The 27,550-nt window shown below is 37.5% G+C and overlaps 1 protein-coding gene across 7 annotated transcripts; it reads right to left on the bottom strand.

Annotated features, from left to right (window-relative positions):
- On the bottom strand, window positions 1-27,550 carry PUS7L (pseudouridine synthase 7 like). Of its 7 annotated transcripts, none has more exons than XM_026000154.2 (9): window positions 27,513-27,550; window positions 22,809-23,725; window positions 14,204-14,363; window positions 13,135-13,327; window positions 10,071-10,169; window positions 7,614-7,695; window positions 6,222-6,502; window positions 2,422-2,475; window positions 1-928 (listed from the first exon to the last, which is right to left on the bottom strand). In XM_026000154.2, the coding sequence occupies exons 2-9, from the start codon at window positions 23,707-23,709 to the stop codon at window positions 602-604; spliced, it is 2,097 nt and encodes a 698-aa protein (XP_025855939.2). In that variant the 5' UTR covers window positions 23,710-23,725; window positions 27,513-27,550; the 3' UTR covers window positions 1-601. The 7 variants fall into 7 exon arrangements, with proteins under 7 accessions (XP_025855939.2, XP_025855937.2, XP_025855935.2 ...); XM_026000152.2 differs by lacking the exon at window positions 27,513-27,550 and adding an exon at window positions 27,007-27,491; XM_026000150.2 differs by lacking the exon at window positions 27,513-27,550 and adding an exon at window positions 26,509-27,262.

Genomic DNA, 27,550 nt, shown 5'->3' with positions numbered 1-27,550 from the left:
TATGTTGAGATAAAGAAATTGTACAAAAAGTTTTATTTCAATCTTCACTGAAGATAATTTATCTCATAAAGGAGGCAAACTACCCTCAGGTAGCTATCATAAATAGAGGGATTACATTTCCCTAATGAAAGTATTCTGATCAATAATTTCAAAAACAGAAAAGAATGACAATAATGAATAAAATGCTTCATTTCGCTTTCTCTCCAAACACGTGCTTTCACCAGTCTAGTTTCCTCTACATTCTAAGCAAGGAGCTAGAAGATATAAACATTACTCCAAATATGCTTTTTTTTCTTACATGTTATCTTGCAGGATTATTTGTCCTGAATAGTAAAAGAAGATTACAAATTTTGTAGCACAGAATAAAGATGACTGAGACATTAGATAATAGAAAGAACAAAGGCTTTGGGGTCTTAAATTCAGATGCTTCTAGATGTCTTCTAGAACATCGGCAAATTCCTACTTCATCAGGATGTTTTGTAATTACAGGAGCTAACAATTGTAAGGCTTCTAGCATGTGGCAAGTGCTCGAGAAATTTTAGCTCCCTTTCTTTTAAATAGTGACACACATATATATATGATTATAGCAAGGGTAGTGATTCTAAAAGTCATGCTTCATTATCTCCCTCAGACACACTGTCGCGTAACAGGAAGCATCAAGATTGAAAGAGATCTGAAGAGATAAAGTTGCTTCATCAATGTGGGAACCTTCAGTTTTGACATCAGTATCATGTTCTTCCATTAGTTGGTATGAGACATTATGGGGATGTTTCAATATCTGTCTATAGCATCCTGGAACATTGAGTTTTAGAGTCGGTACTTTAAACCTACACGTCTGTAGTCCATCTCTGCTAAGTGTGTCCTGGTACCACTGCCCAACTTTGTTCTTTGGGTACTGAATGTTGTATCCAAGCACTGGAAGAACCACCTGCGCAGAAGAAGGGTAAAAAATACATGAAATACAATGAAAGAAATGTTAGACCTTCCTGATCAACATATACCATTCCTCCCAAATTAAACTGATATAAAGTGGCTAAGGATGATTTATGATGTGGGATACTTAAACAAGTATTTCAATTTTCAAATGGGCAAAATGTTTTCTTCCTCTAGCAACATAAAAGGTAGAGACAATCCTATTACTTGTTGGTTATGAGGTTGGTGCTGTCTTGATTCTTTAAGTCTCAGAAAGAATCAATAACATGCCCAAAGTCACTAGTAAGTGCCTTCAGAAAAATATATGGTCATTATATCACTGAATCTGGTATATATGAAAATCACTGAGATATCATTATGTCTCATGATATAAACATTACAATCAGCCTAAAATATGCTAGTGAACACTATACTACCTTGATTATTTTAAATGCTGCCAGGCAAAGAAAAGCACTAAATAAAATCAAGAAGGATGCATAATAACCAAGGTAACCAACTCAAGTCAGATATTATCAAACTATTGTTAATATAGAAGACAGGAAACAAGAAGCTTTGATACATTTAATTAACTGACAAAAACTTAATCCTAATGCAGTCATACAATCCTAAAAGCATATTATTTCTGGATCACAAAGAATAACCCTACTACTCAATGATATAATTGGTATTTTGGTTGATACCTTTACATTCTTCTTACCTATTTAAAAACATTAAAGCAAACCAATAGCAGCAACTACAGTGTTTTGCTCAGCTAATTATAAAAAGACTCTACAGTTTGCAGGGCTTTCCTCCTTTGATGATTTCTAGACATTTTTCTTGATCCAAAAGGTAGTCAGAAAAAAGAACAAGGTAAAAAATTCAAATGCAAATGACATGAATGGATTTCAAATTCATTATGCGAATTGAAAGAAGCCAGACATAAAAGACCACATACTGTATGATTCCATTTATTTGACATTCTTTCAAAGGCAAAACTATAGGGGTAGTAAATGAATGAGCCACTCAGGGGCTGGCGCTTGCTAAGAAGGGGCACAGGGAAAGATGAAAATGTTCTTCATCTTGATTTTTGTGTTGGTCACAAGACTGCATATGTTTATCAAAACTCTTACAACTTTAAACTGAGAAGAGTGGTTTTTATTGTATATAAATTGTACCTGAATTAAAAAGTGGTTAAAAGGAAAAGGTGGGGGATGCCTGGGTAGCTCAGTGGTTGACCTTCTGCCTTTGGCTCATGTCGTGATCCTAGGGTCCAAGGATCGAGTCCCACATTGGGCTCCAGGTGAGGAGCCTGCTTCTCCCTCTGCCTAGGTCTCTGCCTCTCTCTGTGTCTCTCATGAATAAATAAATAAAATCTTAAAAAAAAAAAAAAAAGGCAAAGAAAAAGAAAAAGGTGGGGAAAAGGACTTTTGGATATATCTACATTTTGTCTTTCGGATATAGTATCTACACTTAGATTTAAGTGATATACCAATTTTTTAACAAATTTACCTGATGTATTGCATATGTGCTAGCTGACTCCTCTTCTTCAGTTACTAGATGAACCTATATTTTAAAAACATGACAAAAATATGAATGATTCATTTTCTCAATTTTCCCTGTTATGTATAATTTGACTCCTATGAATATACATATCCCCCAACAAGATTATTTTCAGAATTTGTTTCTAGACTACATAAAAAATTAGAATGATACTTCCTGCTTTAACCGCTAATAACTGAAGTTGAAACACAAAGAGAATGGTGGTAGCTTAACATTCCGAGGCAATACTTTTACCTCATCACCAACAGCTTTTCCTAGCTTACAAAATTGTTATGCTGAATTAAAAATCTGCCTCTGTGGGAAGCCCGGGTGGCTCAGTGATTGAGCATCTACCTTTGGCTCATGGTGTGATACCAGAGTCTCAGGATCGAGTCCAGCATCCGGCTCCCCAAGGAGCTCTACTTATGTCTGTGCCTCTCTCTCTGTCTCTCATGAATAAATAAATAAAATCTTTAAAAAATAAAAATCTGCCTCTGGGAAACCACTCCACCTCTGTCCCCAACAAGTATCATAATACTTTCTGAGAAGTAGTGTTTCTCAAAATGTGTTTTATAGAACAGTAATAACAGCAGGGGGAAAAAAGAGGTGTATGTTAAGTCTGAGAAATGTTGCTATAGGACACTATAGAATAAGTCATTCTGATTTCTCGAGCACATCAAAGTTCAGGTATAAAGGCTGCTGTCATCATTAAACAAAGATGAATAGCATCCCCCCCTTCCTAAAGCATTCATCATATAACGTAGGGTCCAGATCCCCTCTAACTCTGCTGGCTTTGCCTTCAAGTCTGCACTTGAGGGCAATAATCTCCAGTTCTCTAATAAATAATTATTGCCCCTCCCCTTTCGTTTTTCTTTTGGGGTTTGTATGTTTTTTATTGCTAAGTACACTTTTAGTTGTGGACTCAGAAATGGATATAAAACTTTAGCTGTGATCTGACCAAAATTCATGGGATGAGGATCTCTCTGCATCAAACTCTAAGCCTATGTACAATAATGTAACTTATATAAATTATGAAAATACTGAAAAACATGGTCTAGTACAGAAGATCATGTTTCATGTTTAGAGAACTCCCACTAGGTTGATATCAATCGACTTCTTCATTAACAAACATGCTTTTGGTATTTGGCACCTTCCCAACTATGAATTCACCTAACTTTTTAATTGTCTAACACATTTCCCCATCTTGTTCACAAAGAAATTATTTGAAAATCTACCAAGTGACTTGAAATAAAGGTGTATCTGTTAGTCTAGCAATCCTGTCAAGAATCATATTAGTTGCCTACAACTTTTAACTGCAGATGCACAATATTACATGTCTCAATATACTATATAAATAGTATGAGATTTCTGATAGATTTGAGATTTCTGATAACAGAAACTTTACGGTCTTTTTCATTTTGGGCCTGTAAGTCCTGCTTTTTCTATTCTTAGTGCTAATTAATAAAGTATAAATGATTGGTCTTAAATATATATAAAGACTTTTTTTTTTTTTTGCTAATAGACGGAAACCTAGCAAGATATGAAGGAGAAATGTTTTCCTTTCTTCTATAGTTCCAAAGAAACAGATACAGTTTTTATCACAAAACTGTCCTTGCAAATGTTACTTTGAACAAAGAAGTCTTGTAAGACATGAATTTCATAGACTATTACCATGTCTTGTCAAAGTAACATTTAACTTCTGAAAATCTGAATTAGGAATGACTAACTTACTAAATAATGTGTAGCCCAGGTAATATTTAAATGAATGTTTTCTGGAATGTGTGAAAAAACCTGATTTTTCACTATTAAAAGGGAATCACTGACAGAAGGGAATCACTGACATCTCTTCTTCCACTCATGAGATAAAATAAAACCTATAATGCTCCTAGATTTCTTTTTATAGTTTCAGATTTTGTCTCAGTTAAATGACCATTCTCAGTGATCACTTTCTTATCTAAATACTCATGAGCTACCCATTCAATGAAACAGTGAAGCAGACATCTGCTGTTCTGGCTTGCTCAGCCTTTACTCTCTTTTCTAATAGTAGCACCCTCATTTTCAGGAAGCTCCCCTTCCAGTTTTCAAACATGATTTAGGGGAGATGATTCCAGGAATGATCTTTTGGAACATACTCCAGGCCACAATAATTGGTTTGGGCTTGGACATGGGACCCAAGCCAGGCCATTCCTAGCCCAAGACACTTAATTCCATGGCTTTTATTCCATGGGGAAAAAAATTATCTTCTCTACAAGTATAAGAAATAAGCTTAGAGATGCTCATAACCATCTTGCCACTGAAAGAACAAGTCAAACTGAGAATGGTTCTAACACAGGAAAACAGAGTTGAAAGATGAAGAAAATAAAGAGATAGGTTATTTAGGAGACTGCTTAACCCCTGGATATAGCTGTGTCTGAATCAATCAGTCTCAGTTATGAGAGCCAATGAATTACTGTCTGCTTTTCCTTAAGTTAGTCCAAGATAGATCTCTATTACTTAACCAAAACCAAATCCCAAACCAAAATCAACCAACCAAATGAACAAAAAGCTTAATTCATACATCCAGACTTCTACCATTAATTTAGATAAAGCTTCTTTTATATATAGAGTTGAGTCTATTTTTCTTCATTTTTTAAAAACTGGGCCATGTTCTCCCTCTAGACGCTGACACCTTTTCTATACTCCATGATTTCTCTGGTGGAGACCAACTCAGGCTAAGGCCTTTTTAATTCTACTACATGTATCACTTAATCTGTTCTTGATGTTTGTTTCTTTAAGATGAGAGTTAAAAAAAGAGGATCTCTAAGATACTTCTCTCATTTAAAATTCAAAGATTTTATAATGTTATATATGAAAGCACTACTCAAATCCCTTCATTTTTATATTTGTAACACTAACTTGAGATAATGTTCTTTTTATATTATAATTGGTTCTTTTTGTATTATATTATAAAATAAATTTATTTACTTGACTTATGGAATTCAGTTTCATTATTTAAATTGTTCAAACTCACAAAGATAAAAGTACTAGTTGGACAGAGAGGAAATGAAGAATCAACTTTTATAATATAAATTATAAATTCACTAATATAAATGTCTCTAAGACATTGTTAAGAGGAAAAAAACAAATTGTGAAATTGCAATTATACAAAATCACATTTATATAAAATACACACACCATTACATACTCCATATACCATTATTACAAAAATTGTATTCTTTCTTTTTCATATTTTAAGTTCTGAGTTTCTAAGCTCTTTTTTTTTTCTTTTCTCAGTGTTAGCTAATAGAATAAAAATATACTCTTCTATGGATATTTATGGGAAAGCATAGACAAAGGTCTAGAAGGACACAGGACAAAAACAGAGATTGATTTCTTGAACACAGAAGAGGAAAAGACAATAAGAGTGGTGACAAGATGACAGCTTCATATGTAGTTTTGATTTTTCACATTTAATGGCACTATTTTGTGTATTACTTCTATAATTTTTTAAAACATGTTCTTTAAAGATTTTATAATGTTCTTTAAAGGACATTTCTTTAAAGGAAGGTTTACTATCTTTGTACCTTTTGCTTAGTGTCTATTTTTATTTTACAATTTACAGACATGTGTTAAGCCTTAGCTAAAAGCACAGAAACAGAAGATAAGCAAATACAAATAAAAAAATAAAATGTACATTTAGCTCTAAATTGTTTCTGAAATAAAGGCTTCTGAAAATTAATATTCCTAGTGTGGTAACCATTCTTTGACAACTTTGAGTAAATGATACTTACTTTACTACTTGGGAAGTGTTCATCATCAATATCTTTATCCAAACAGACCAAATCACCCTCTACTACTCTTGATCCATAGGTTGAAAGTCTGTAAGATACTGCCTCATTCCAAATTTTGCTGCTATATGCATGAATGTAGAATATGCGCATAGAATGGGGAAAAGAAAACCATGCCTGGATACAACCCTCCTCAGTCATGCCAAAGCGATGCAATGACTCCAACAGTGCTCTCTCTCGAACTTTGAATTCAGGCATCAATGAAAGTGTGCCTTTGGCATCCTCTGAAATAAAGAGAAAGTCAGTGAGTCACCTACCTTCATTTAAAGGCCAGTTATAAAGACCTTTAGTATGCCCTCTAATGAGAGGCAATGAACTGTGCTATCCTATAAAATTGAATATGAAGAGGATGTTTAGTACCAAGTATAAACCTAGTTACACCTGAAGAGCTTGTCTGTTTAATAAAGATCATTAATCATATGGTCCATTCTCCATTCACTTTCCCTGCTTTAAAAAAAAAAGTAGCAAAAAGCACATTAGTAATACCTATTTCAGAATGGAGATTAACTTGCAATTATTCAGAGAATGTCTCAAAAAAATCATTAAATAAACCTCTGAGACTACATATTTTTAAAGAGCTATTATGAACATTTACACAATCTTTTGAGTAAGAAAGGGTTGGATCCTTAGATTCTTCAAGTGTGCTAACAGGCCTTGCTAATGGGATACTTTTTAAACTTAAATTAACGAACTCTACTGCAAAGATACTTCTTTAGGTAGGAATCCTCATTTTAGTAATGTACTAGGTGTTTCTTATACACACTAAAGTTTAGGAATCACTGCCATAGGAAATGATATTCTCAGAACTATAGATATAAACATGTAAGTCATTTTGAAAGTCAAACCCATGAGGATTGACTAGAACCCACACCCATAACGCTTTCCTTAAGTGTTTCCCAGGAAGCATTCTGCATTTAAATCATCATATTGAGCTAAAGTGCCCAAACTGACAGAGCTGAATGGCAACTTCACCAAAAACAATGCACAAAATATTAGATATAACAATTAAACTTTTATGTAGTTTGTTTTTAAGTCTCCCATAGTTGTAGTATATGCTTCCATTGGTACCAGTTTAGAATTTGAAAGTCTTATCTTGAGGATTTAGACCAAGAAAAACTAAGATACTATTGCTCTCCTCACTGCTACTCCCAAGCAAGAGTCTTGGATATTTCGCCAAAACTGAGTGTCTTGGGTATGTAATAAAATTATTAAATATATAATATATTATAATCTATTTCCTATCACATTTATGCAGTGATGAATGCCCTCCTGCTGATATAACATCTGTATTATGTATTTCATGACCATGTATGGAATAAATAAATTTTTAAATACCAGTTTGAAGAAAATATTTCTTTGCTCTATTTACAGGATCATCCAAATCTTCTGGTGTAAGAAATAATTTTACAGCCTTCACCTTTAAAAACCAAGCAAGCAAACATACGTTAAACAAAAATGACAAATTACTTACTTTTTAAAAAAAGATACAAATTATCTGGCATCATAAAATAGGCACTTAACAAATGATATCTGACACTGCAATTATATCTCCAAGTTTTCAAAAATTAAATAGTGCTATATTTGGAAATAGATTTGTACAAAGCAACTTTATACATTGGTTTAAAATACTATGGGCTGGAAAAAACACCCCCTATCATCCATAGTTCTACTTCTGTCATTCTTTACCTCTATCATGGAGCTAGGAATGCAAGTGTAAAGTAATGAATGACATAAAACTCAGAATTGACCAACATATATAACAAAAACAGGGGAGAAAGCAAGCATAGGGGGATGGCAAACCATTAATTTTTTGGGGGGGAGGGAATTTTATTTATTTATTTATTTTTTTAGAGATTTTATTTATTTATTCATGAGAGGCACACAGAGAGAGAAAGACAGACACAGGCAGAGACAGGCAGAGGGAGAAGCAGGCTCCATGCAGGGAGCCTGACGTGGGACTTGAACCCAGGACTCCAGGATCACACCCTGGACTGAAGGCAGGCGCTAAACCGCTGAGGCACCCAGGCTGCCCTGGAGGGGGGGTATTTATTTATAAATAAAATAATAGAGAGAGAGAGGCAGAGACACAAGCAGAGGGAGAAGCAGGCTCCATGCAGGGAGCCCGACATGGGACTCGATTCTGGGACTCCAGGATCATGCCCTGGGCCGAAGGCAGGCACCAAACCACTGAGCCACCCAGGGATCCCCCCAAACCACTAATTTCATTCCTGTTCTCAAGTCTTGGAATTGTTTGGTCTTTCAAATAATTGCCAAAATCTTTTTTTTTTAATTACTAACTTTAATATTTTCTTTTAAAAACTCTAAGATGTTCCTTTTATTAATGGTATCTATGAGGTCCTGTATTTATTATTATTATTATTATTATTATTATTATACTGTCTCTAGCACTGTGATTTCTAAGTATATGTTTCAGAGTAGGAAAGGGTCTTAAGATAGATCATTCAACCTAAAATCACACTAAACCTTATTTTACAGTATTCGTTCATTCATTCAAATATATGTTAAGAAGCTAATTCATCCAAATAAATATTACTAAGCATCTGCTATGTGCTAGGCACTGTGCAGAGTACTAAGGACGGAGTACTGAACAAGAGAGACAAGATGCTTGTTTAGTGGGAAAGATTAAACAAACAATAACAATAAAATATAATAAAACCCAAGATGGGAAGCCCAAGAGGTTTGAGGTCACAAGATAAGCAGAATTCAATTTTTCTTGGCAGTGGGATGAGAATTTAAATTGAGATGTAGAGAATGTAAAGGTTGGGGAGGGGATGATACTTCAAAGGAAAGAAAATACAGGTGTGGGCGAGCCTCTAAGTTGGCTCCCAATGACCTCCACTGGCTGGTACTTGCACCTATTGCAGTCCCCACCTCTGCCACCCCGATACTTCTCAGGGTAGGTCTGTGTGCCCAGTAAGTAGAACAGAGCAGAAGTAAAGATGCCACTTCCAAGATTCCATTACAAAGGACACTGCGATTTTTGTTGTGGTCTCTGTCTCATTCTTCTGTGCTCTTGGATTCCTCTCTCGTGGGGGAAATCATGCCATGAGTAGCCCTATGGTAAAAACTAAACCTTCCTGCCAACAACCATGGCAGGAAGATCCTCTGCAATCATGCAAGCAGATCCTCTGTTCCCAGTCAAATCTCCAAAGATAACAGCCCTGGGTGATAGTGTGACTGCACACCATGAGAGACCCTGACACACCAACACTCAGCTAGGCTGCTTCCAGATGTGTGACCCCCAGGAACAGTGAGAAAAGAAATGCTTGTCATTCTAGGCCACTCAGTTTTGGAGTAATCTCTTACACAGCAACAAATGATAATTCTCTAGCAAAGTTAAAAAAAAAAAGAGAGCGAGAGAAGCATAGAATATGAAGTTTAAAAGGTTTAAAAAAGGGGAGAGATTTTGTTTGAATGCAATGAGAAACAGGAATTTTATATAATTTGATGTCATATTTCTGGAATTGTAGGATGTTAGGTTTCCTCTAAATCCTCTATTCAGTCATTAAGAATTTGGTGAGGGCTCTTCAAATTCTCTGTAAAGTCTCAAACAAGTATTAAACACAGGGACATCACATACAGTTTGTTTTGTTATAATGTGATACTTAAAATATAGTAATTGCTCAATAAATGTTCATTACTATAGTATATGTTATATGTGTGTGTGTGTCTATATGCATTCATATGCTGGGTTAAGAAAGCAAAGGGTTGGGTTATATAATAAGTATAACTGACAAAACAAATCAGATCATAGTTTTTTAAAATTCATACCATTTCACTCTTCAGCAAAGCCAATCCAATCTGGTCGGTGTGAACTTTCCTTCCCATTCCAAATCTCTGTGGTCCATAATAATTTACAAACCCCTTATTCTACAAATACAAGAAAGCCAATTAATTAAAAGTATATTGTGGGGCAACTGAGTGGCTCAGTCGGTTAAGTGTCTGCATTTGGCTCAGGTCATGATCCCAGGGTCCTGGGATCCAGCCCTGCATGAGGCTCCCTGCTCAGTGGGGAGTTTGCTTCTCCCTCTCTCTCTGCCCACTCAGCTCATGCTCTCTCTCTCTCTTTTGATCTCCAATAAATAAATAAATCTTTTTAAAAAAGTATATTGTTATGGACTGCATGCCTCTGTTCCTCCGCAAATTCATATATTGAAATCTTAACCTCCAATGTGATGGTATTTGGAGATAAGGACATTGGGAAGTAATTAGGTCATGAGGGTAAAGTTCTCATGAATGGAATTAGTGCCTTTATAAGAAAAGATCATGGAGCTAGCTCACTCTTTTCACCATGTGAGAATACAACAAGAAGATAAGACTAGCACCATGATCTCAGGCTTCCAGCCCCCAGTACTCTAAGAAATTTCCAACATTTAAAAGTCACCCAGTCTATGGTTCTTTGTCATGGGCCCAAAATGAGTAAACAAATAAATATCATTACTGTGTCAGAATATGTAATCAAGTCTTTCTCTTCATATTGACTTTAATAAAAGAATACTATATTCAGCAATATACACATAAGGGCCAAATGGTCCAAGAAATGCTATACAGTTAAAGAATAGAAAGGAGAAAACCAAACAATTAAAAATTAGAAAATAAGACCACCAAAATAGCTTTAAAAACATATCAGCTTTCCATTCACATTACTGAAGAGTACTGTGGGATGCAAGACTTTCAGTGCTAAACTACCAGAGTTGTGGGATAAGGTGTTTACCTAGGACTAGATCTGATCTTTGCCCTGAAGCTCTTTCTGATTTTGAGAAGCTCCTGCTGTCTGAAGATGCCAAGAATAACAAATAAATTTGCTAAAGTAAATTTGCTTCAAACTCAGCAAGTCTTGGTTCCTTTATATATAACAATTCAGTTTTTAGTTATCTCAGATTCTGAAGGCCTGGGCCAAGACAATGGCATGGCATCACTTCCCCAGGAGTAAAGAATTGTAATTTATTCTGCAACCTTAAAGACATTGGTCTGTGGATAAACACGCTCTCACAAAGAAAACACTAGGTCCAGATGGTTTCTTGAAAGATAAGCCTCTTCCACACTCACTTTATGAGTATTTCTCATAACAATTATTACTTCAAATTTGGGTAAATAATATCAAATAATACCCTAGAATAACCAGGAGAACTTTAAGTACCCCTTCAAATTACTTAGGGCTGGATATAACAAAAGGTTTCTAGAAGTCAAAGTTATAACCCTCTAAAAACAAAACTTCAAAGACATCTTATTTTCAGAATTAAAGGAAAGTCAGCTAAAGCTAAAATCATTCCTAATGGGGGCCTTATAATGGGTAGTTGTATACCCCTAAGTTTCAAATGAAAGACAGGCAATAAATGCTATCACAGTTCAAAGAAACTCTCTCCCTTTTTTAAGGGATATCATTTTAATAACAGTTTTTTTTTGGGGGGGGGGGAGAACATTAGATAGGTCTAGAAACAAAAAGAAAAACTACCATATAAAGAATATACAATCAAAGAGTGTATATACACAGGTAAATGTGAATTTAGAAAATCTTTAGCTGGAAAGTCATTTTCCTAACTAGAAAGAAGAATAGTGATTAAAAAACAGTTTTGTTTGTTTCTTTTCCTTTGGAGAGGAATAAAATTGTGTAAAAAGGTCTTCATGATCAGAATCTTACTTAGATCAGTGCTTCTCAGTGTTAGCTGTAGAGTAAAATCACCTAGGGAATATGTATGTATGTATTTATTTATTTATTTTAGGTTTTTATTTATTTATTCATGAGAGATACAGAGAGAGAGGCAGAGACATAAGCAGAGGATGAGGCTCCCCAGATGGAGCCTGATGTGGGACGCGATCCCAGGACCCCAGGACCCCAACCTGAGGCAAAGGCAGATGTTGAACCACTGAGCCACCCAGGTGCCCCACCTAGGGAGTTTTTAAAAAAAAATACTAATAACCAAAGCTGTATTCCCAAATGTTCTTATTTAATTGGTTCGGGACTAGGGACTGACTACTGAGATTGCCTAAAAGCATCCCAGGATTATGGGTCTAGATCAGGGATTGACAAACTACTAACAGCCCACAAGTCAAATGTGGCCAACACTTATTTTTATAAATAAAGTTTTACTGGAACACAACCCTGCTCATTCATTTATGTATGATCTATGGGTGCATCCACACAAGGGCAGCAGAGTGGCTGCAACAGAGACCATATGCCCACAAAGCCAAAAAAAATTAATATCTGGCCCTTTACAGAGAAAGCTTGCTAACCCCTAGTCTAGATGATCAGACTGAAGGCTAGGGCATATTTAGATGCCTGGCAAATGTCACATATATTTATGCTAAATAATTTTTATTGTAAGACACAATAAAATACATATGATTTACCATTTGTACAGTTGAAAAAATTCAATTAGATTGAAAAGAAAAAAAGATTGTGCATAATTCTAATAAGTTATATAACTATTTACCAAAGGTTTCTGGAAAAAACTGCAGAACAAAATTTCCAAAAAAATTAATACCTTTGCCTAAAATACTACTCTATACAGCATGTGCTAAAAAAACCAAACATACAAAACAACAAAAAACACCTCTCTTCTTATACAGATAGCTCCCCTCCCCACACTCCAGGTAACTCTATACATTATATTTTTTTAATTACATTAAAGCTTTGTTTTTTTTAATACAAAAAAATGTACTAAGAAGAAAATTAAAAATAAGCCAAACTGTTCCAATTATCATTTTTTTAAAAATAGTAACATGCACATAAAAAGGAAAGGTGCAAAAGCAAAAGAAATTTCCCTTCTTGCCTTAGTGTAAAGAGAACTACAAGATTTTCCTGTAACACTATTTTAAAATTGAGTTTTATTACCTTAACATTTTCTATTGCCTCCAAAATTCTCTCTCTCAGGTTTGTAGAATCATTTATTTGGTTTCTTACATTTCTGATAATAATATCAAAGTGATTTCCTTTGAGCTGACCAAGTCTAAGGGAATCATCTACAGATCGAATATTAAACACATTCATTCGTTTCTTTTCAATTTCTTTTTCAATATTCTTCAACCTATAAATGATAAATCATATAGACTGTTAAATCTTACATTTAAAAATTAATAAAAGGTTTAAACGACAGTTGCTAGATAACCACTTATATCAGAAAACTAAAAAGTTTTTTGGAATTCAAAAGTTAATGCTATTTCAACAAATGTACACTAAGAAACCAATTATTATAGGATTATATTAAGAGCTATTTTATGACCTGAAGCAACTTAATCATCTAAAATCTGCCACGTCTCAAAGTTTCTGTCTTAAAACTACCTATATTTTCAATGAAAATTTAAGACATAATGCTATTTTTTTTTTAAAGATTTTATTTATTTATTCATGAGAGACACACAGAGAGAGAGAGGCAGAGATACAGGCAGAGGGAGAAGCAGGCTCCATGCAGGGAGCCCGACGTGGGACTCGATCCTGGGACTTCAGGATCACGCCCTGGGCTGAAGGTGGTGCTAAACCGCTGAGCCCCCGGGGGCTGCCCCAAGACATAATGCTATTTAGAAGATAATCATATTATGAAGGCAGAATGTGCTGCTCCATTAGCCTTTAGTCAATAAATTACTATTTTTTTTTTAAAGATTTTATTTATTTATTCATGAGAGACACAGAGAGAGAGAAAGAGAGAGAGGCAGAGACACACACAGGCAGAGGGAGAAGCAGGCTCCATGCAGGGAGCCCATCGTGGGACTAGATCCCAGGTCTCCAGGATCAGGCCCCAGGCCAAAGACGGCACTAAACCGCTGAGCTACCCGGGCTGCCCCAATAATTTACTATTGATAGTGAGGTTAATATGCTCCTACTGTTCTGAGTTTTCAATCTCACATTTATTTCTTTGATGCAATAAGAAAGTAAAGTTCTAACTTATAAAGTAATGTTATATTACCTCTCTGGAGACACTTTTCTAACAACCATTGCTTGATAAGTGATGGCTTTCTTGTCTTTAAGGCCTGCATAACTGAAATCTGAAGGAATCACACCAAGTTTGATAGCTAAAAATCCAAGTGCTTCAAACATTTCCAGATTTTCTTTTCGTAGGGTAAAGGCTGAAAAAAAAAAAAACCCAGATTACACACATACACACAACTACATCAACTACATTCTTAATAGACTAGATTAATATGAATCAAATTATTAATGTATTTTTTAACCAAGATATAAAATCCATGTCTTAGATTTCAGCTGTCAATTGAAAAATGCTAATTGGCTCTGAAAAGGCTTACAGAAAGAACATATAAATTCCTTAATTTGGCATTTTATCTGACCCTAATCTCACTTTTCAGTCTCCATTCCTATATCCTGTATGACCCAAAGGACATCTCACAATCCCTGGATGGACTAGAGCCTTCCCCGGCTTTGTCCCTTCCCAGCTTTGTCATTTGAATCCCTCTGTTTAAAATATGTTCCTTCCATTTTACTTGCCCTACTTGTATTCATTCTTGCCGATCCAACAGCAGCAGCAGTTCTCCCTCAAATTCTTCCCAGGTTCCCAAGACTGAATGTTCCTAACGCAGGGATCATGTTTGTTTTCTCAACTGTTACACCCACAGCCTAACACACAGTAAGTAGTCAATTAATTACTGAATGAATAAATAAATGAACTCTACAAGGTGCTCAGTGGGGAGTCTGCTTTTTCCTCTCCCTGCTGCTCCCCTGCTTGTGCTCTCTCCCTCTGTCAAATAAATAAATAAATATTAAAAACATAAAAATAAAGTTCATGTGTTTGATAAGTAGGGTTTGAGATGTCAAATTTGCCCCTGACAACAGCACTTACTAGTTGTTAAGCAAGCTCAGCCACATAGGAAAGAACCTCCAAATTGTCTGAAATTATATCGTTTGTTAGCTGATTAGCCTTAGTGCATAAGCACTTTTTTTTTCATTTGTAATGATTTAGAACTTAGAATATTTCGGAGGACCAAATCCATAATATTTGTGTTAATGAATCTGTGTCTTATATATACTTGGAATATTTAAGAGAATGAGACTCACCTAACTCTAATTATAAATGTCTAACTGATTTAAATTTGTCTTTTTCTATTGAAATCTCACTAAATTAGTAAATAATATGGGAACACACAGGAAAACTTAAAGACCACCAAATTTATACTTTTAATTTATAAGATTTGTAACATATTGATTACTTGGAAAAAGTGAAGTACTTAAAAAAGAAAACCAACTATGCTAAATTTCAAAATTCAATTTCCACTTCTAGCCATGTGGGAACAATTGGTACTAGATTTGACCTCCTACTGTGAACAGATAGAAAGCTAGACAAAATATAGAAAATATCTGTTTTTAGACACTAGAGAAAAGGTAGAAAAGAACTGTGATTCAAAAAGAAAAGGAAACAAAGGAATTGAGCCCTAAAATATTGTGGGTTTTTTTGCCTATGCATACTTTCTATACCACAGCACAGGGAGGAAGAATCCAGGTAGAACACAGTGGCTATGCTGAATTAAAAGGGTAGAGGTTAGAGTTCAGGAAGGGTGAGTGGGCTGGAACTCACAGGACAGAGTCCTAGATAAGAGGAAGCTATCTACGTATCACAGAGAGTTCCAGAAACCTATGCAGGTGATCCCTAGAGGTTTTCACTTGTTAGTAATCTGCACATGCCCAGGATTAATTACTATATACTAATTATCTAATATTGCGCAACAAGTCACCCTAAACTTCAGGGGCTTAAAATGTTTGCATATTATCTCTCACAGTGTGTGGGTCAGGAATCCAAGAGCACCTTGATGTGGTGGTTTGAGCTTAGGCTCTCTCATGAGGTCGCAATTAGATGGGGCTGACAGGAGCTGGAGGATCCATTTCCAAGCAGACTCACTCACAAGGCTGACAAGTGGGAGTTGGCTGCTGGCTGGGCCTCAGTTCTCCAATGGGCTGCCTGAATAGCCTCACAGTACAGTAGCCGGATTGCCCCACATTGAGTAAACCAAGAAATACGGGCAAAAAGTAGAACACTTCTTATGACCTCACCTTAGAAGTCATACACCATCTGCCATCTGCCATATTCTACTGGCCATGAAAAGTCACTTTGTGGGACTGCCAGGAGAAGAGCATTGAGAACCTTCTTGGGGTTGAGAACAATGATCCATCTGCTGGCTCTAATACTTTTAGTCCCACCTCACACACATCCGAAATTCAAAATATACTCATTCCTTCCTGAAGCTCCTAAAACTAACACTATAAAAAACAGCTCGAATTCTAGCATTTTTCATCCAAATCAGGTCCAGATATAGATAAGACTTCTTAAGTACATATTGGATTAAAATCCTCAAATACGATTTCCCTTAACATGAAGGCTATGAAGGACTGCAACACAGACAAATTTGCTTTTTACACACCTTGCAATGTTTCAAACACACACAAGTATTATACACTCCTTATTTAAACTGGGAGGAAAAGTGAAAATACCTAGAAGTTACTTTACACAGCAATTCTGAATCCAGCCAGGTATATGTTGGTTGTTCCTTTATTAAAATTCAGTCCTACCAGTATCTTGGAATAACTGTTATGTCTCTAGTGTCCACCTTTGGATCTCAGTTCTGCCTTCTGAGTGAAATTTCTTCTTCTGTAAAAGATACCTGTTTATGGTAGAGTAGTTTCCTCAGCCCAATTACTGCCTTTAAAAGCTTGGCAGTAGGGCAGCCCAGGTGGCTCAGCGGTTGAGCGTCTGGCTTCGGCCCAGCGCATAATCCTAGAGTCCTGGGATTGAGTCCCACATCGGGCTCCCTGCATGGAGCTTACTTCTCCCTCTGCCTGTGTCTCTGCCTCTCTCTCTTTCTGTGCCTCTCGTGAATAAATAAGTAAAATCTTTAAAAAAAAAAAAAAAAAGTAAAATAAAAGCGTGCCAGTACAAAGGCCTCTTTTTATTTTTTACTGTCTTTGACACTTTCAAAAACTGTGTGAGTTCACTTTGTTAGACAAAGATACACTCAAATTTTGTCAAGATGAGCTCTTTTTTACTTAGAGCTTCTACTGAAAGTGCTGAGGGGACACCCCTAAATCCCTAGGGGAATTCCTGTTTAACCTAGGGAAGTCATGCCCTTCAAGTCCCCAGAGGGCCTTCTGCATGTCTGAACCATTTTCTGAGACACTGCTAAATATCCTACAAAAATTTTAAGAAAGGATTTTACAGTCACACCCTAAATTTTCTTGTTAGAAAACGTCCTCACCTTGCTATGATTTTCTTTGCCCAGAAGTCATTTCTTAATTTAAATATCATGTGCCATCTGAAGAGGTAGGGACTTTTTTTTTTTTTTTTTAGGAAAAAAAAAATTATTTCTAAGCCTTGTGAGTTCGGGCTCCTTTATATCTAGTAGTTTTTCCTTTAAATTTTTACTATAAGCAGGGGCATCTAGGTGGCTCAGTGATTGAGCTTCTGCCTTTGGCTCAGGGCATGATCCTGGGGCCCTGGGATCACGTCCCACATTGGGTCCCTGCAGGGAGAGCCTGCTTCTCCCTCTGCCTATGTCTCAGGCATAAATAAATAAAATAAAATAAATAAAATAAAATCTTTAAAAAAAATTTTTTAATGAAATTTTACTATAAGCAGTAGAAAAGAAGACTTCAACACTTTGCCTGCAAATTTTTTTAGTTATAGTACCCCTTCTTTATAAAAAATAAGCACTTACTATTGCTATAAACTGAATATCTGTACTCCCCCACTCCCTGGAATTCATATGTCAAGGAACTAGTCCCAGTGTGGCTAACTTTTAGGAGCAACCTCTAAGGAAGCAATTAAGATTAAAGTAGGCCATGAGGGTGGGGACCTGATTCAATAGGATTAGTGTCCTTATAAGAGAGCTGCCTCCCTCTTTCTTAATTTCTCTGTGCACAAAAAAGAGGTCATGTGAGCACACAATGAGAAGATGGCTGTCTACAAGCCAAGGGGACAACCCTTACCAAACATCAACTCTACTGGCACCTTGATCTTGGACTTCTGGTCTCCAGAACTGTGAGAAAATAAATTTCTATTGTTTAAGTAATCCAGTGTATGATATCTCATTACAGCAACCTGAGAAAACTAACATATTATCCCACACTGTTCCCTTAGGTCAGAAATTCAGAAGCTGGATAGTTCTGACTTGAGGTCTACTATGAAGTTGCAGTCAAACACCAGCTGAAGCTAGAGGATATGTCCAGAGTGGCTGACTCACATCAGTAGCTATTGGTGAAAAGCTTTAGTTTCTCTCTACAGGGCTTTCTTGGGTGTTTTCAGGTTATGTTGGCTTGGTTCTATCAGAGCGAAATGCTTTTTATGATCTAACCTCAGAAATCACTCATTGTCACTGCCATATTCTATTACTTAGACAGGATGGCCCTGATTCAATGTGGGTGGGAACTACAAAAGGCCATGAATATCAGTAGTTAAGGATCACCAGGGGTCACGTGGATGCTGGCTACCACATTCCACCAGGTTGAACAATGAAATATGAGGCATTTGTAACCTGAGATTACACAAAACTGGAGACCAGCTAGAGAGAAGAGATCTAATAGTAAGGGCTTGCAGTAGAAACCACAGAAAGATCATGCTATAATAGTAGAACTATATGATAGCTCTAGAGTAAAGCCTACTCTGGCCCTCCCTTAATAAAATTCAAAATGAAGCCTGAAATAGATCTGCAAATTACTACTTGTTAAAGCAAAGTTCAACACTCTTTAAAAGACAACACAATCCAGACACTCCGCAAAGTAACACTCACAAAGTTTTACCTCCAAAATATATTACTAACCATACAAAGAAGCAGGAAAATATGACTCATAACCCAAAAGAAGTCATTCACTAAAAACACATCCAAAAATGAGACAGAATTAGCAGAAAAACATTTCTTAAAGACCCATTAAGGGGGATCCCTGGGTGGCTCAGCAGTTTAGTGCCTGCCTTCGGCCCAGGGCGTGACTCTGGGGTCCCGGGATCGGGTCCCACGTCGGGCTTCCTGCATGGAGCCTGGTTCTCCCCCTGCCTGTGTCTCTGCCTCTCTCTCTCTTATGAATAAATAAATATAATCTTTAAAAAAAAAGACCCATTAAAAATAGGCTCAAAGATTATAGGAAAACATGAATATAGTAAGTTGAAGACCTAAGAAAGAACTAAATGAAATTTTTAGAACTGAAAAATCCAATTCTTAAAAACGTCATTAGATGTTTAAATCTTTCACATAATTTCTTCTGCAAAAAAGTATTCTAGGAAAATGGTCATAGTGCTGTCTCAAAAATTAAATATATGATTACCATATGACCCAGCAATTTCACTTCTGGATATACCCACAAGAACTGAAAATAGGGAATTGAACAGATATTTTTTACAGCCATGTTCATAGCAGCCACTATTAACAATAGCCAAAAGATAGAAACAACTCATGTCACTGGCAGATGAATGGATAAATAAAAGAAGCACAATATTACTCAGTCTTTAAAGGACCCAGGAGGGCAGCTCGGGTGGCTCAGTGGTTTAGTTTAGCGCCACCTTCAGCCCAGGGCGTGATCCTGGAGACTAGGGATGGAGTCCCACATCAGGCTCCCTGCATGGAGCCTGCTTCTCCCTCTGCCTGTGTCTCTGCCTCTCTCTCTCTCTCTCTCTGTGGCGCATGAATAAATAAATAAAATATTAAAAAATAAAAAAAAAATAAAGGACCCAGGAAATTCTAACACACTTATAACATAGGTCAATCTTTAAGATCTTCAGTTAAGTGATATGTGTCAATCACAAATTGGCAAATATTTTATGATTCTACTTATATGAGATACCTAGAGTACTCAAATTTATAGAGACAGAAAGTTGGATGGTGGTCACAGTGGCTGGGAGAAGGAGAATATAGTTTCAATTTGGGAAGATAAAAAAGTTCTGGTGATGGATGATGGTAATGGATGTATAACAATGTGCATGTACTTAACACCACTGAACTGTACACTTAAGAGTGGTTAATATGGTAACTTCTGTTATATATATTTTATAACTAAACTAAAAATAAAATAACTACTAACTAAAAATAAAAAGTTTAAAGTGTTCTATTTTTTAAGATAGGCTGATTTATTAAGAGTTTTTTATAGGAGTTATTTTTGTTCTTACAAAAGGTTGGCCTTTGCAAAATCTGGGATAGGCACACTTTACCTTTTTCTTTGTTCTTGGACTTATAGATAACCCCATCTTTTCATATTATTCTCTTGTGAACCATCAATTCCTCCCCTTAATATATTCCACCAATTATTCAGAGTTTTTGTAAAACTAATTTAAACTAATACATAAGAAGTTTCCACAATTGTTCATTAATTCAAATTACTAGTTAGAATTTCAAGTAGTATAAAAATCTGTAACTGCAAATCACTTATCAGCAATTCTCCCTTCCACATGTGAAGCTACTTTTGCTTTTCCTTCAAAACAGATTTATCTGGGGGCACCTAGGTGGCTCAATGGTTGAGCATCTGCCTTTGACTCAGGTCATGATCCTGGGGTCCTGGGATTAAGTCCAGCATCAGGCTCCCTGCAGGAGCTTACGTTTTTCCTAGATAGGTCCCCTGAGGCAAGGGAAACAAAAGCAAAAATAAACTACTGGCACTACATCATAATAAAAAGCTTCTGCACAGCAAAGGAAAAAATCAACAAAACTAAAAGATGACCTATGGAATGGGAGAAGATATTTGCAAATGATGTACCTAATAAGGGGTTAGTATCCAAGTCCCTAAAGAACTGATATAACTCAACACCCAAAAAACAAATAATCTAATTTAATAGCATGCATAAGACATGAACAGACGTTTCTCCAAAGGAGACATACAGATGGGCACTTGGGTTGCTCAATTAAGCATCCAACTCTTAATCTCAGCTCAGGCCTTAATCTCAGTTATGAGTTTAAGCCCTGCCCTGGGCTCCATGCTGGATATGGAGTCTATGGGAGGAAAAAAAAGAAGATATACAGCTGGCCAACAGACACATGAAAGGATGAAAGATACTCACCATCACTTATTATAAGGGAAATAAAAATCAAAACTACAATATCACCTCAAACCTGTCAAAATAGCTACAATCAACAACACAAGAAACAACAAGTATTGGCAAAGATGTGGAGAAAAAGGAATGTCTTGTACTGTTGGTGCTGCCACTGTGGAAAACAGTATGGAGATTCCTCAAAGCATTAAAAATAAAACTACCTATGATCCAGCAATCTCACTACTGGGTATTTACCCAAAGAATACAAAAATACTAATTCAAAGGGATAATGCACCTCTATGGTTATAGCTGCATTATTTACAATAGCCAAATTATGAAAGCAACCCAAGTATCCATTGATGGATTGATGAATGGATGAAGAAAAGGTTGTATATACATACAATGGAATATTACTCAGCAGTAATAAAGAACAAAATCTTGCCATTTGCAATGACCTGCATGGCGCCTGACTAATGCTAAGTGTAATAAGTCACTCAGAGAAAGACACATAGCATATGATTTCACTCATATGCGGAATTTAAGAAACAAATGAGGAAAGGGGGGAGAAAGGAGAGACAAACGAAGAAAGAGATTCGACTATAGAGAACAAATCGCTGATTACCAGGGAGGAAGAAAGTGGGGGGATGGGTGAAAAAGGCAATGGGGATTAAGGAGTACACTTGAAATGATGAGCACTGGTGATTAAAAACTTAAAAAATAAATAAAATAATGTGTTTAACTAGGGGGGGAAAAAAAGCTTTGCTGTATCTATAAAACAAGGCTATATGAAACCCATCCTTCATGTAGGATATAGGCCAATTAAACCTGGTCAGTCAAACCTGTAGAATAAGATTTCATCAGTTCCATCCAGTCCTAGGAATTGAATGTATCTGCTAAAGCAGTGACTTTCAAAATGTAACCTGCAAAATACCCAGACCGAATAGAAAAAGCATCACTTGGGAATTTTTGAAAGCCCTGCTCCAAACTTTTTCAGAAACTCTGAGAACAGGGCTTAGAAATCTGTTTAACAAGACCTTTTGGTGATTTTAACGCATGTTAAAACTTATGAACCTACTCTCTACAAGACTGATTGAACAAGCAAGGAGCTCCTTGGAAGGAGCTCCCTACCTTGGACAGTGAAGTTCAACTGTTTAGATAACGATTCTCCCCAAACACAGCAGACATATTGTACTTACCTGAGTACTTAATTTTTAATTAAAATTAAAATAACTTCCAAAATATGGAAGATAAGTCAAGATTTATCTCCAGTAAAACTTAGTAAGCACAAAATAACTCCTTCAACTGTGTATATTTGTGACTACGTTAACTATAAGCATCTGTTAACCTACTTTCATCAATAAGGTTAATTCTCAAAGGCTTGATCGTTAATTAATCAAAGAGCCTCTCTTTGAAAGGCTTTATCTTCCACTAAAAACTAAACCCAAATATTTTTTCCAATATCCCTCTGGTTAAGTCTATTTAATTCATCTGAAATTATTCACCTTCCACACAATTTTAACTCTTTATCAAAGAAAATGGTAATGATCTAATACATTACCTGTGTATATAACTTTTTGATCTCGGCATTCAAAAAGAGACCTCTTCCTGTGCTTGTGTTTTTTTTCCCGGAATCTTACTGTTATTGCTATGTTTGGAGTAGCAGCATTGTAATTGAGTTCAGGGAAAGATTTGGTCTCCACAAGGTTTCCAAATTTTTTGTTGACAAAATGATGGACAGCTTTTCTGTGGTCTTTGTTCATGTCGGGTTTAAAGGTAAATTTGGAATTTTCTTTCTTTGCATCCAAATACTTAAAAAAGTCAAATGCTTCTTCCTCAGATACCAAGTGACAGAGTTCCTTATACTCAAGATTTGGTTTTACAACAATCTCACTGTTTTTACCTACAGTTATTAAAAAGGGGAATTTTTGCCTGACGGCACTATGCAAAATAGCTCTCTGGTTCTTGTCAAGGATCCTGCCTAATGAGAATTCAGGAGATGATCCAATGAGCTCAGTTTTAGAATTCCACTTCTCTTTTATGTCAAAGGCAAAGTGAGTCAGTAAGTCATTAGTTTTTTCATCTAACAAGTTGCCTAAAACATGAACTTGTTCTTCTTCGCCTGTGGAAGTTCCATCGTTGATAGTATCTTCCTTTTCTGAACCAGACTGATGATTTCGATCATCAGAGCACTTGGTGAAAGTATTGACTTCTTGGTTGCTGCCCTCTTGACAGGATATATTTTGAAAATCAAGTTTTGTTTTTTTGGCAAAATTATTTGGCTCAGGTAGTACTTTACTAATCAGGCCACTGGTGCTCTTATTAACTAGCTGTCCCTGCTCATCAATCTCTATAACAACGAAGTCACTTGGTGAGCTTTTTATAGTGCCACGAAATCCAACGTGATCAGTAATGAAACCCAAAGAACTAAACCTGATTCTAAAATCTGTATCCTCTTCCATCCTTAAATAACAATGCCTACAAAAGAAACAGGAGGCAGTCAGTTACCAGAAAGAAAAGTCATGAAAAACAAAGAAGAAATAGATTTGCAGGGTTTATTATTCTTTCTCCCTTTCAATCGTGGGTCCCCTTAAAAGGCATTAACAATTTATTTCTAGATACCATGTGTATTTTGACTCTTCTATACCAAGGTGAATTAACAGGCAATCTTTTCTGGTGTAACCGATGATTTGCAACTTCACTCTTCACCCATTCCAAGCTTCCATCTATTATCCAGGATTCAAAGGGGTCAGTTTCAAGTTTACTTTAAAAATACCACTTTGCAGGCCCACAAAGAAGAGACCACAACACAGGATTTAATGATTTGTCTAAACCCCATCCCTGAAAATCCCCAGCTAATTCCAGGGCATTTGTGGCTAGAGTTTTATATATTAGGGGTTAGAGATGAGAGAAGAAACTAGAAGACAGGAAGAAATAGCCCAAATTGATAGATAAATGAAATTCTAAATAACAACTTGCAATTTGATTCCGCTTCAAAATAGTCTCAAATTAATCCTGAACCTTAAACCTTCTTGAAAACCCAGTTACAAGCTTTTTACAGATATAAACTTTTGAGGTTGATGCACAGGAAAATTCCAACCATGCCACTGGCATCAGAGAGGAAAAAAACTCTGCAGATCCTCTTGAAGCAGATGAGAGAATAATCCTCAAAAAAGTCTTTATTCACTCTTCGCACAGCCTATGGCTACCATACCAGATAGAGCTATATGAAAGACAAAATGCCCAGGCACCGCATACTACTCACATACTAACCACACTCTCTAGTAATTCGTCATCATCTGGACCTTCATCCTATTTCTACCACGTATTCTACTAATCTGAGCCAAGTTAGCGAACCTCCCCCTGCGTCATGCCACACAGAAATCACAGCAAAACTCCTATATCATGATTTCCTAGACTACATAAGGATAGATTTATTTTCCATCATTCCTTCATTTCCTGCACACTCTCCTCAGTTTCTTCCCATAACTGGAACCTATTTCCCCCACGCTGCCGCTTCTGTAGTCCTCTCAAGTGAAAGCTATTTTTCCTTTCATGCCCACCTAATTTAGGACCTAGAAGATGTAAATAATTTCTAGTTGCCACTGCTCCAAACCATTTCTCCTTCCTCTACCTCCCCCAAATCCCAGATTCTTTGAAGTTCATTCCATCAGGCTTTACCATCTGCTGCCATCCTCTTTGGTCCCTAGAGGACTCCTCTTCATTCACTGATGAAGATTTCAACACCTCCCTCAATGTTTTCCTATCCAGCATGACTTCCATGTCCATCCCTATGCACCATCTATTCAACGCCACAGTCCCTCAGTTCCCTATCTCAACCTCAACCCAATTCCGCTTCACCTTAGTCACAACCCTTATTTTCTCATCACCAAAAATTACATCCACTTTAAACATCTGGCTCTCTAATTAATCTTGCTGTCCTTCCAACATTTTGAACTTCCATTTCAGAAATTCTTATACATTGTGAAGGCGTCTAGCCTGCTTCTACTACTAGTCCACTACTGTCCATTCTCCATATGGCCAGAATGATTATTTGTAAGGTAAATCAAACCATATCACAATCCTCTTTAAAACCTCTAATCAGGGATCCCTGGGTGGCGCAGCAGTTTAGTGCCTGCCTTTGGCCCAGGGCGCGATCCTGGAGACCCGGGATCGAATCCCACGTCGGGCTCCTGGTGCATGGAGCCTGCTTCTCCCTCTGCCTGTGTCTCTGCCTCTCTCTCTCTCTCTCTGACTATCATAAATAAATAAAAAAAATAAAAAATTAAAAAAAAAAACCTCTAATCATACTGATAATGATACCGAAATTACTGACCCTAGCTTCCAAAGACTTGTAAGATTCTGGACTCTATCTATTCTCCAAATATATCTTGTACCCTTTCCCCATTACCCACTATACTTCAACTACACTGGCCTTCTTCAATTCCTTTATGTTCGCTGTTCCTGCTGATTAAATTAGTCATTCCCCAATCACATCCTCAGAGAGGTCTTCCCTGAGTAATAATATAAAGGAACCGGCAAAGCACTCTTTCCCCAAACCTCAATTTCCTGCACAGTACTTCTATCTAATAATTTTATTATTTATAATGTATCTCTCCCAATTAGAATGTTAGCTCTGTGGGAGCAAGTACCTTGTCTGCCTAATTCACTGATTATCTCACATTTAGAACAGTGTGGAGTGGGCAGCCCGGGTGGCTCAGCGGTTTAGCGCTGCCTTCAGCCCAGGGCATGATCCTGGAGACCCGGGATCGAGTCCCACGTCGCGCTCCCTGCATGGAGCCTGCTTCTCCCTCTGCCTGTGTCTCTGCCTCTCTCTCTGTGTCTCTTATGAATAAATAAAATCTTTAGAAAATAAAATAAAATCTTTAAAAAAAATAGAACAGTGTCAAGCACATATTAAGCATACAATCAATGCTGATTGTTGAATAAATGAAACAACTAGGACAAAATATCAGCTGTGAGAGTAAAAAGAGGGGAAAAAAAGGGATCGCTTTTGCCTACGACAATCAGAGAAGGTATAATACAAAAAAAGTGGCCATCTAAGTCCGCAAAAACGATTCATGACATAGAAATAAGGTAGAGGACATATCATGAGTAACATACAAACAAAATACGCAATGTCTTAGGGAAAAACTGAACAGCCCAGATATGAGAACAATCGGGAAAAAAAATTTTTTTAGTACAGTTCCGGAAAATACAGCTATGATTAGCACCAAACTGCCAGGCAGTCAATGCCTTACCAAGATCTTAGAAACCACTGAGGGTAGGCAGCCCAGGTGGCTCAGCGGTTTAGCGCCACCTTCGGCCCAGAGCGTTACCCTGGAGACCCAGGATCGAGCCCCACCTCGGGCTCCCTGCATGGAGCTTGCTTCTCCCTCTGCCTGCGTCTCCGCCTCTCTCTCTATCTCTCATGAATAAATAAATAAAAGCTTTGAATAAAAAAGAAAGAAACCACTGGGTGATCAATATACAGCTACTGGAGGTGTGTGAGCAGGAAAATGAACACACACTCCAAAAAGACGTCTTAGTAAGATGAACGACGGCCCTGAGCAGGTGAACGCGATGAAGATCTTCCAAGAGTCGCAAAACCATGTGGTCAAGGGCAGGGATGCGCCCGGTGAAGAAAACGACCCAGGCCTTCTCCAGGCAAAGGAAGAAGACAGGAAGGCGTCCTGAGCTGCGGGTGACGTAGAACCCCCTTGGCAAGAACGCGAGGCTCAGGGGCTTACGACGAGCACCTCGTGAGAGCGGCCCAAGGAGCCCACGTGGAGTCCGGCACAAAGACGCAGTGACGCTGAGCAGCCGGCTGCCTGCCGAGACGGCGGGGCGGAGGGCAGGAGGCAGGTGCGCTGGCCCCGGGCTGGGGGATAACGCAGGCCGACGGCAAATTCTGGGGAGACGCTGGAAATGCAGCAGGCAGTGCTTTTCCCCTCGTGCTCGTCCTTCAAACAGCAGCGCTCGGCTGAACTCACTCCTATTCGCTTTGGGTCACCGATTCGCACAACTCCGGGCTCCCGGCGGCGGCGGTGTGGCCTCCCGGCGCATCAGGAGCCCCCGGCCCGCCCGCCCGGCCCGCCGCTCCTCCAGCTTCTCCCTCCTCTCCCCCCACCTGCCCCAAAGCCCATACTACCCCAAGTCGCCTTCCTCTCGCAGGCCCAAAGTCAGGGTCCCGACGCTACGACTCTCATCCTTGCCCCCCGCCCACAGACGCCCCGCATCCTGCGAGAAGCGCGACCCGGTCTACCTCAGGGGCAGGCTAAGGAATCCCGGGCACAACGCTGT

This window comes from Vulpes vulpes, chromosome 8, assembly GCF_048418805.1.
Source record: "Vulpes vulpes isolate BD-2025 chromosome 8, VulVul3, whole genome shotgun sequence".
Classification (NCBI taxonomy): Eukaryota; Metazoa; Chordata; class Mammalia; order Carnivora; family Canidae; genus Vulpes; species Vulpes vulpes.
Note: the sequence above shows the minus strand (reverse complement) of the source record. Positions and strands in the feature narration are given on the sequence as shown.